This window comes from Dama dama, chromosome 8 (genome assembly GCF_033118175.1).
Source record: "Dama dama isolate Ldn47 chromosome 8, ASM3311817v1, whole genome shotgun sequence".
Taxonomy (NCBI): domain Eukaryota; kingdom Metazoa; phylum Chordata; class Mammalia; order Artiodactyla; family Cervidae; genus Dama; species Dama dama.
This window is the reverse complement of record NC_083688.1, coordinates 25,474,380-25,486,207: the sequence shown is the minus strand read 5'-3', so window position 1 is coordinate 25,486,207 and position 11,828 is coordinate 25,474,380. Positions and strand designations below refer to the sequence as shown.

General features: G+C 38.6%; 1 protein-coding gene across 2 annotated transcripts in view; it reads right to left on the bottom strand.

Annotated features, from left to right (window-relative positions):
- Positions 1–1,534: 1,534 nt before the first annotated feature.
- Positions 1,535–11,828, bottom strand: part of EPHA4 (EPH receptor A4) — a 157,058-nt gene continuing 146,764 nt past the window's right edge. The window contains exons 16-18 of one of the 2 annotated variants that reach the window (XM_061148647.1): positions 10,397–10,552; positions 9,143–10,057; positions 1,535–4,034 (exon numbers count right to left, since the gene is read on the bottom strand). In XM_061148647.1, coding sequence (XP_061004630.1) covers positions 9,943–10,057; positions 10,397–10,552 — 271 coding nt within the window. In that variant the 3' untranslated portion in view covers positions 1,535–4,034; positions 9,143–9,942. Of the gene's footprint in view, positions 4,035–9,142; positions 10,058–10,368; positions 10,553–11,828 lie in introns of those variants that run through there. The other variant, XM_061148648.1, reaches the window with a different exon arrangement.

The following is an 11,828-nucleotide window of genomic DNA, read 5'->3' as shown; positions in this document are numbered from 1 at the left end:
CTCCTCTAGGAAATCTTCTCGACCCAGAGATTGAACCCTCATTTCCTGTGTCTCCTGTATTGCTGGCAGATTCTTTACCCGCTGAACCGTCAGGGAAGCCTTTGTCTCCATATAGAGAAGAGACATATCTTCTATTAACAGTTGCTTTTCTACCTTGTTAAACAAGATGTGGAGGAAATGTCAAGCCTAGTCTCTTTACAATCACAAATACATTCCCAATTGCTCTACATTTCAATACAGCTGATTCTAGAGAGGTGTTTCAGTAAGAAATAAACACAAAATAGCCAGACATAGCCCAGATTCTTTTCATTTCAAAGCCCATGTTTTAAAATGTCCCTGTTAACACTAAAAGGCACATATACCCCTGCTCTTTGAAGCCAGCTGCACTTAGGATTTTAATTTATTATAAGTCTTTGAGTCTGATTTTCAGTTAACAGAGGCTTAGTCAATGGTAGCTTGTTGAATGAAATAATATCAAGAGGAGAACATTCATTCTTAAAACTGTGGCCTTTCATATTTTTATGTTCTACACCAATTTGATGAAATTTATGAACTTTCTCCCCATCAAAACACACATATAATCATTAAATCTGCACCATGTTTTAGGAAAACTTTTGGAAACTTGGAGCTCCAGTGGTGTATCCCCAAGGGTCTATGTGAATGTTGCTCAGTTGTGTCTGACTCTTTGTGACCCCATGGACTATATAGTCCACGGAATTCTCTATGCCAGAATACTGGAGTGGGTAGATGTAGACTTTGCCTTCTCCAGGGGATCTTTCCAACCCAGGGATAGAACCTAAGTCTCCTGCATTGCAGGCAGATTCTTTACCAGCTGAGCCACAAGGGAAGCCCAAGAATACTGGAGTGGGTAGACTATCCCTTTTCCAGGGGATCTTCCCAACCCAGGAATTGAACTGGGGTCTCCTGCATTGCAGGTGGATTCTTTACCAACTGAGCTATCAGGGAAGCCCGAAGAGTCTATGGATTCTGGAATAAAGCCCTGTGGTAAGGATGCATAGCTGGTCACTTGGATCAGTAGCAATGGTATTAGAGAAAGTGCAGAACTGGGAATTTTAAAGACAATTTATATCACTAGCGCCTCCTCATTAAAGCTACTGTTGTGTTCTAGCTAGATGCTAGACACTGCACTAACGTTTTAGTATATTTAGTCTTTATAAAAGCTCTTGGCATTGTAATTGCCATTCCACAAAAAAAAATGGGCACAGGAAAATTAGGACACATGGCCTAGGATGATGAGTAAAAGGTGCAGCCTGAATTCCAACCAAAGTGTGGTCTTAATTAAATGCGATACAGGATCTTACGGAATCTAAGTTAGATTTGCTAATAAGTTGTTCTCAAGGGCAAGGGCCATTTAGATGTCAAAATGCTTTTTATTTTCTAAGTAAGTATGCTCAGAATTGAAGATTTTGTGTTCTAACCAAATGACAACCAGCAAGTAAGTAATTTAGAAACATCATGTATGTAGTAAAAATTGTTGAAAAGAGACAACTAGATTCCAGGTTTGTATACGGCAACTACTTTATTATTTTCAAATGCAAACTCTTTGCATTTAGTTTGCTATTTTACAATTTACAAACTAGGTATAAAAGACCATAAATAAATGACATAAGTTATGTGTACCTAAAGTTCATGAAGGGAAGAAAAAATACCTTGACAAATTAAAACAAAATAGAAAATCTCTATGTCTAACTCAAGAGATTGTTCAAATTTTGGAAAATGTATGAACCAAGCATTGTTCTGTTAATTTCTTCTTCAGTATGAACTAAATTATAATATGCCTTATACATTCTAATTTTAACCACAGTCCTTGCATATTCCAACATACTTGGAGTGATACAAAAAAATAAATGCACTCTTCAGTGTGTATCAATGCTTGATGTTGTTTGGAGAATGTTTAAGAAGTGAAAATATTGCTTCTAGAACTTTCCTTTACTTGTCAGAATTTAAGTGTCTTCAGACAAATATTGAGGCTATAAGTGTGTATGGATTAATACACATATCCTTCACAGATTGAATACAAGAGGTCTCAAAAACACACACACCAGCAATGTAGCGAGCATAACCTTTCTTTAAAATAACTTTGTAAAACACACCAAAGCATTTCATTCTCAAGATTGTTAAAAATAATTTGGGGCCAGCAAACACATGGTGAAGCTACTTAATTTGGTGCAGGGGAACAGCTTAATGCTGCCTAATGATTTAGCATCTGAGCATGACTTAGCATCTGCATTCACTAGGGCAGCATTCATTCTTGGGACCAGATACAGCCCCTGAAGTTGGTCTCCTGCCCTGACCTCTGGGGAAAGAAAACCCGCTCAGAGATTCAACCTCATTTCTTTATACATATTTTTTTCAGGCATCAATGCATAGGCACATCCCTTTAAAAATATATTAAAGTCCCCCAAAAGGGGTGAATTAACTTTGTCACTCTGGCATAGTTATGAGAATACAATGCCATACACCCTGTCAGAATGCAATAAATATTTATTGATGATTTTCTCTACTTATTCAACAACATAGGGTTTAGAATTTTTTCCCCATTTTTCCCTGATTTGATGTTATAGCTTATACAAATGGCCACAGTTTCTGCAACCATAGCTTAGAATAAGCAAGGCAGCCACTCCGATTATGAAAAATGGCAGTATGTTGGCTGGAGTTTGGTATATGTATCAGACCAAAACTGAATCTTCACACACTGGACCTCAGATTCCAGGAGGCTGATGCATCTTTGAGGGCCAGAGAAGTTAGCTGCATATTCATAACGGCAGAACTTTCCATGTACACTGGGAACCTGAAGTTGCTTGAGGCCATTTCATCCCAACTATGCTAACCTCAAGAGTCACTGGCATGTATTTTTCTGTGACACTGGGAGACAAAGTATTAATCCAGGACACATCATCTCGAAGCCGACACACACATCTACGTTCATCTCCGAAAGTATATGAATTGCATATATTTGTTCGCATTCAACAAGTCCATTTATGCAGGAAAACAAAGGCTACTTGTATTCCACTGAGGGGGTACCAGACAAATTCCATCCCCTTCTCGCCCTCCACCAAGCAACTGGTGATTCAGATGAGGAGTTCAATCAGAATTTGTGATTTCGATGCTGGGTTGTCACCTGCATGGATTTATATTCTAAAATCACTCCACCGCTAAGGTGAAAATGCCTCTGTCCAAAGCTGTAGGATGACTTATTAAGGTTAGGGTGGCTGCTACAAAATACACGTATAGATACAGGACATTTAATGTTTCCTGGCTTTCATTCTAAGGGGACAGGGCACGGTCTCCAGGCCCACTGTCTCATGTGGCTCTTCATCTCAGAACAGGTGGCAAACCAGACCCCTCCATGGGTAGCATTCCACAACATTCACAGGCAGTTCTAAGCATGAGGTTATATACTCATACACACATACACACGCGTACACACAGGCACACCTATGTACACACATCAAAAGAGATAGTCAGCTCATAGTTAGTCTAGGAAAAAAATATATTTATATCACTGTGATGGCACACCCTGGGTATAACGTTACTTCAGCAATGCATATCATAGGCAGCTCATGGGAACTGGCTTTGTTCTGCGTGGTGGCACCTGACCTGGTGTCCGTGGTAAAACCTGTAGCCTTCAGTCATTTGCTGCCACACCAATGCAGCAGGGACGTACAGGAATGAGATATGGAAATACTTATAAATAAAACCGAAGGAGTTCAGGAACAAGGGCTCTGCAGAGCTGGTGCTGCCAGGTGGGACATTCCTCAGTGCAATGGGAGAACAGATGCTGAAGCTTGAATGTTTGCTGTTTCTTTCACCGGGAAAGAGGATTTGAAAGTCAGAAACATATTCCTTTCATCCAAGAGTATCGTTTCATCAGTGTCTTTGCTCCAGAACCATCATAGTAGAAGCAGAAGAAACACGTCCAGGAGGAATTGAGGAGGGTGTGTTCTGTTTGCTCCTGTGGGCTTCGTAATCAACAGGAAGGGCTGTGAGACCAAGATAGCAGAATCTACTCCCTGTAGAGAAAAGAACAAGACTTCAGACAAAACGGCAACTCATCTTGCCAGCCAGTTGTCAACCCATGTAAGCACAGAGATGACTAGGTAAGGAGTTCAGGAGGGAGATCATAAATTCTTACTTTCCTCTTCTGACAAATGATAACTAAAATAACAAAAAAAAGTTTACTAATATCTTAATCATTATAACTCTGAGTAAGATAGTATTCATTTTCCTACTATATGGATAAGGACATGGAACCACAGAGAAGCTAAACAACCTGCTTGTGCTCATACATTCAGAAGTAGCGGAGCTAGAATTAGAACCTACCCAGTCTGAGTCTACAGCCAGGCTTTACCCACTTTGGAAACAGTTTTTCTTTGCAATAAAAATTCTGACCTGTTATGGTTCGAAAGACTTAAGAGTTAGTGAAAGAGTGCACATTGTATTATTCTAAAAAGTCCCGGTCTTTCCAAAGAGGAAAGTGGTGTATTCTGGGACACATCTGGAAACATCCCAATCCATCAACATTCAACAATATGATTGGAAAAAAAAAAAAAAAAGCCAACCACTAAATAAAAAGCATTAGATATTTTTCATAAAGAGAAAGTGACTTCTAATGAAATATCTGATTAGTAAAGGATCCATGCAATCTGCACATAACAGGTAGAGACAGGAGACCTAGGGCTATGGGTACAGTGAGGGGGGTCTTGAGACTGAAGCCCACCAAGATCTAATAAGCCACAGCTGCCCTATCAACCTACACTCCAACGAGGCTGGCACAATGCAATGGAACCACTGTTCCTCTCGGTCATCAAAGAATTGATTCAAACCAAAAGAAACAATTCCTCTTCTTTTCTTTTGATAACTTTCTATCAAGACTGCTCATTGGACCATAATTCCAAACACAGTGGTCATGTTAAGCTGTTGCTGGCCTCAAGTGTACAGCAAAATTAAGACCAAAATGCATCTCATGACAGATAATTTCCCTTGTTTTATCAAACCCATTTATCTGCTTGTTTTGTATATGTGCATGTTTATTGTATAAGGGAGATACATAAAACTGAATTTCTTGGTGGTAAATGACCATTATTTAAACTTGCAGAAAATATTTGGAGAAAAGAATAATAAAATTTTCAGATAGATATTACTTCTTAAGCAATTTAAGGTTATAAATGCGGGTAAGTGCATAACTGCCAAGCCACTTATCAACATCATTCATTTTTGACAATTATGAAAAAAATGAAAGAAAAAGGATCAGATTTATTTTTTGTACTGTTTTTTCTCTGGAAGCCAGTAACTCTGTCAGACAGATGTGTATTTATTTACATGAAGGACAAAATGGACTCAAATTTGACCTTAAAGACTCTAATGGAGAATAAGAAACTCCATAGGGATATACACACGTTTTGAAGGTGGTTTTCTTTTGCTCCTAGAAACCCCACCCTTCAAGGAGAGAGTTGTCTCAAAAACACATTTATCTCCTTTGCGTCTGCCAACTTCCTTCTTCACTAAATACCTAGATATAAATATATTTGTAATATTAAGTAGGCTATCTGGAAACTCAGTGTGTACATGAAAAGGACAGGATTTGGAAATGAGAAGTGTGGGAATGTGGAGACTTATATCTAGTTGATGTCAGAATGAGAGGGAGAAAAATAAACCTTTTCTTCTTTGAATTCAAGCAACCTCTTTATGGTGGAGAATTGCTTGAACAGAGACCAGACAAAGCATGTGGTCTGTGTGGGATCAGGAGTGAAAGATGTGACTTTCATGGTGACTAAATAAACAAAAGCACCATTCCTTTGAGTCAGTCATGAAGACATCAAAGTGTCTTTACCAACCAGTTCTTTTCATTGCAACGGGGTCTTGCCCATTTCATGCTTTCCAATTATAAAATAACAATTTCATACATTTCAAGGCTGAATAATACAGGAGTGATTTTCCACCTTTTGTATAGGTACGTACTTACCCCCAAACCCTCATAAACCCACTGAAAGTGAACAAGCTTCACCTGGATGATTCCCTACCACTGAACTTCATTTCACCCTGCTTCGGCCTGTTGCAACAAAACATTTGGCTTCACAAGTGAAAGACAGGTGGATAACACTTGGGACTCCTTGGAGGAAGAATACACTTTTCTTCTATGAAGTTAAGTGTGTTCTGCATCTGAGCATGACATATATACAACAACACCATGTGTTAGGAAAGGTGTTTCTATTGAAGTGTCATTATCTCTAATTTACAGGTGGAGGAACAGAGTTATAAAGAAACACATGGTGAACTTCCCAGTGTCAACATCGTGGTTGGCTTTGGAATCTAAGCTGTCTGGATGCCAGCGTCTGGTTCCACACCCTGAGAAATAATACAAACCCCCATTGTCCTCAATCTCTCCTCCAATGTGGGTAGCTTCCTGGAAGCAGTGCAGTTCCACTTTTACTGTTACTGGATATTATTTTAGCCATTTTGGGGCCTTTCCATTGGCCTGGACTCAAATGTGTCAAAATTAAGATTCAGAGGGCAACCTCTGAATGAATTTCATATTCTACTTTTCTCTCAGTTCCCATCTGAACATTGCCAAGATATCTGTTGAGATGTAACAAATCCACTCCAACACAGTATATAACACTAACGTGTTAGGATATTTTAGAATTGGCACTCTTTTCTTTTTTTTTTTTAATATTCTGCTTTGAAAGAGACTCACAGATTAAGAAAAGAAACATAGGGTTGGTTGCCGGCAGGGAAGGGATAGTTAGGAGTTTGGGACGGTCATGTACACACTGCTATATCTAAAATGGATAACCAACAATGGATAACTGTATAGCACATGGAACTCTACTCAATGTTACATAGCAGCCTGGATGGGAGGGGGTTTTGGGGGAGAATGGATACATGTGTATGTATGGCTGAGGCGCTTCACTATTCACCTGAAACTACCACAATATTGTTATTCACTTATACCCCAATACAAAAGAAAAAGTTCAAAATAAAAATATTCTGTTTTGACTGTGTTTAGAAAAATACCTCAAGTCTTAAGCTGTTGATTGTAAGAAAGCAAAACTTTTAATTATTCAATGTATGCAAGGTAACATTCTCTTATTGCTCATAGGATAATACTATAATGCCACCTTATTTGAATCGGACTCTGGGAATTGAAAACAAAGTACTCCACAGCTTTACAGAAGGAAAGAAATATATAATTTCTTTTTAAAAAAGCAAGTGACCTCCCTCACATTTGTCAACTCTTAACATGAATATCCAGAACTCCTAAACTTCAGCAAAAGTGGTGATAAAACAAAAATTCTTGGAGTAGTTTAAAAAACAAATATCACATTCCTTCTGAACAGAAAAGCTTTTACAACTAATGTTGCAAAAAGGTTTTTACTAAACTGTCATGATTTGACAGCATCAAATTTAACATTTCTTGCTCTATAAGAAATAGCTTTCACGATAAAACCAAGGCAGGGGGGTGGGGGGGGGGGGGGGAAGGTCATTAAAATCAACCAAGCTCTTGTTTAAAAGTGATAAAAGGGAAGAGTTTAGAAAGTTAAAATCTGTCCAGTAAAAAAAGTTAGGCTATTTGCTTCTAGGAATGAATATAATCATTTAAATTCACATGTTTTAAGAAGAAAATTCTGGAATTAAAGAAGACGTACCTAAGGCTACTGGGCTTGATGGATGAAAAGTGTGATTTTTTTAGTTGGTTACTTTCTAATAATGAGACAGTCAAAGTGACTTCCAAGTCTCACTGTTGCCATCTCGTTTGGTATCAGGGGCACTAGAGCAAGACAGGAACATGGCTGGGCATGTATTTGGAGAAAACCATACTCCAAAAGGATACATGCGCCCCAATGTTCATAGCAGCACTAGTCACAACAGCTAAGGTGTGGAAGCAACCTAAAGGTCCATTGACAGAGGAATGGATAAATATATACAATGAAATACTATTTGGCCATAAAAAAAATGAAATAATGCCATTTGCAGCAACATGGATGGACCTAGAGATTATCATACTAAGTTAGAGAAAGAAAAATACCATATGATGTCACTTATATGTGGAACCTAAAATATGACACATATCATATGATATCACTTATATATAGAATCTAAAATTAATGATACAAATGAACTTATTTACAAAACAGAAACAGACTCACAGACTTTGTAAACAAGCTAATGGTTACCAAAGGGAAAACATGGGGAAAGGATACATTAGGAATTTGGAATTAACACAATACTATCCAGGTGGCTTAGTGGTAAAGAATCTGCCTGCCAATGCAGGAGACACAGGAGACTCAGGTTTGATCTTTGGGTCAGAAAGATCCCCTGTATGAGGAAATGGCAACCCACTCCAGTATTCTTGTCTGGAAAATTCCAGGGACAGAGGAGCCTGGCAGACTGTAATCCATGAGGTCGCTTAGAGTTGGACACGACTGAGTAACTGAGCATGTATGCATATATAAAATAGATAACCAATGAAGACCTACTATATAGCACAGGGAACTATATTGTCATCCTCTGACAAACCATAATGGAAAAGAATCTGAAAAAAGATGGACACATGTATATGTATAACTAAATCATTTTTCGGTATATCTGAAACTAATACAACACTGTAAATCAACTATACCCCAACCTAAAATTTTTTAAAAAATTAAATTTTAAAAAGGGCATGGTGCATATCAAATACTCAAAAAAAAAAAAAAAAAAAAAAAACAGGAAACGAAACCAATGGAAAAGACCTTCTAGAACTCCTCAACTGAAAAAAAAAATTCTCCAGAGAATGGAACACATGCGGGCCCAATAAGGTTAGAGGTTATTACCCAGTACCCAAAAGATGCTCAATAACCATCTGTGGCACCAAAGGGCAAGAGGACCCTCACAGTGTGAAAAAAAACACAGCCAGTGGAGGTCTAGATGCTGTCCTGACCTCATATGGTTTCTATTTCACTTCTTCCTGGAAGAACAGGAGAGAAGCCATATTACTTTGGGTCTCCTCTCCCATTGAAATCTCAACCCAAACTAACTGATAGTCATGATAGATATTTACTGCTCAGTGTTTCAGATAAGATAAAGTTAAAAAACACTTTCACTGGAGAAAGACTCATTGCTGGTTCTTTTGTCTTACCTTGTAGATTTGGGCTTGCTTCTTTAAAGGAAGAAAGTATGAAAGTTCCCTACACAAGATTGTCACAATCCACTATCCATAAGGTAGTTAGGATAAGTTTGTAGAGTTCCCAAATAAGACTTATATGGCACAGCCTCGGGCCCAAAGTCCCTTGTTTGCCCAGGAAGGGGGTGTTTGGGATTTATTATTACTATTATTATTTTAAAATCCACTTTCCTTTTCTCTCCAGCCCCTCATGTCGTCATAATCCACCAGATGACTGGAGCACGGGGCAGCAACACTGATGAATCACGTGACGTTCACGTAGGTTTTATCCACTGTACGAACCAAGCCTTAAAAGTTACAACTGGGTCCTTTAAAAATGGTCCTGGGCACGGTCTTCATTCCAGTGAAAGAAGGATGGACTGTAGTTTATGCCACAAACAAAATACTACGGTTGTAATTCCAAATGAAGAGACGATCGAGGATGTCTCAGAGAAGCTCAGCGTCTGGCAGCAAACACGGCATCGAAACTTGGAGGCGGTGGTCTATTTATATAGGTACATGTATTTTACAGATTAGTGATGGACGGATGTACTTCTGAGAAACAATTTGTTCCAAGTCTAATTCAAATGACGGTTGTCATTTCTGTAAGCCCCACGGTTTCAGCAATCTGTACACCAAGCAACGCTGCAGATTTTTTTTTTTTTTTCCTTTAATTTCAGAGGGCGAAGACGAAGTAAAAAAAGTGCAGTTCTTCAATTAAAGTGCATGGATGAGGTAAACTAATTTCAAGAGTTTTGAGTTTATTCAATACTGGCTCAGACTGGAACCATTCTGCCGTGTATCTGCTGCATTTGGGTTCTCATTGCCTGGACGCTGCTCAAGACCTTATTCTGGTGTGTGACAGCTGTGATGCCAATCCTGGCCAGGTCACTGTAAGAAGGAAGAGAAAAAAAGCGGGAGAGGAAAATCTGAGGAGGGCTGAGAATCTCTTCCGGGCTTCATGCAGACACACATTTGAATCAGCCACAATTAACACAGCACAACAAGGCAGGTGTATTAAAATGTTTAATTAAGCAATTGAATGCAACAATGTAGGTGCTTTATAGAGGCTGTGCAAAATTACACTCAATCAATCAAAATGAAAGGCATTCCAGTTTTCTTTAAAAAAAAAAATGAGGATGATTATGCAGCTCAAAGCAAAAAAAAAAAGAAAAGGAAAATACTATTAAATCTAGATTTACCCTTTGTGTTACATCGCTGAGTACTTACTCCTGGTTCACGTGCACCACAGCCTCTAGCGTGGTGTAGCCAGCAGCAGTGAAGTTATCCTTATACCGGTCCATTTTAATGGCTTGGAGCCAATCACCTACTGATACCACCGCGGAGAACTCAGGGGAACTTGGATCCAGCAAGGCAGTGTTAGGTCTGGAAATGGAACGAGAAAAGTATAGACAGACAAGAATTATCAGTGAGATAGCATGACTCAGAAGTCAGATGGTCCAAGGCAGAGGAGGGGAATCAAAGTATCAAAAACGGACATTAGGTAGAATCACCAGCGACCAATGTCATCATGTGATTTTTCAACCCTAATTTCAGAAAGCTGCAAAAGCATGTCTCAATCACCCTACTTGTTTTTAACTTCATTTCCTGCATTTGTTTTATGTGGACCTCTTAATGCATTAAGGATCAGAGCAGGTCTTTTAACAACCTAGCCTGGGGCAAAGGTTGGGGGATGGGGGGCGGGGGCGGGCCTTGTTGCTGAAACTGGCTCAGTCTTTGCAGAAAGACAGTCCCTGCCAGGACAGAATATCACAGACTTTGGTTCAGCAGCTATGGAAACCTTAGTGAAGGATAAGTAAGGAAAACTAAGAGCTTGCAACCTGCCAGACTTGATGGAAGCAGAGAGAACAGTGAGAGTTCAAGTCCGGCATGTTTCCAGCCAGCTTTGCGGGCAGGCTCAGTTCATTCAAACAAACGGGACAGCAGGGAGTTAATCCCCTCTTTAATCAACCCAGCCTGACCAGCACGTGTGCCAAGACTGGCAGGAAGAATGGCCACTTTGATCACTGTTTGGATTGTGGAATGTGCTTCTCGTCTTCCTTTGCTGGGGCTCCTAAAGAATCATTTCAACCAATTCTAAGCACTTCTTATTAACTTATTTATTAGTTGATGCATTTCTCGGGCCAGGTGTTTTACATTAGATCACCATCAAGAGCAACTAGAGTTCAAAGTAAGTGATCTGTCATCTTTCACGATATTGATAAACAATAAATAACCTATTCATGAAAAATATTTATTAAGTGAATTATAGTCATCTTGATCATCAAACTACTTAATAATCATAGGATAAACATTAATAGGGTATTTTATACACCTTCACTATAATTACCTGCATAGCAACCTTGCTACTTATTAAATTCTATTTTCTTAAACTTCCTTTCCATAGAAATTAAAGAATGTGGTTGCTCTTAACATTTTGATCTGATTTTCATCCTGTGACTATGTTCCTTGAATATGAACATCTAAATCAGAATTATATTATCATCCTGAATTTTCAACCAAAAAAATCGTTTTCTTGAAAAAAAAAAAAAAAATCAAGCCTATCTAATTCTACATAGTACAATTCATTTTTCATTTTAATTTTTACCTAAGTTGTTTTGACTTGCATAACTTCTATTTTATATAAGTATATTAACAAAAA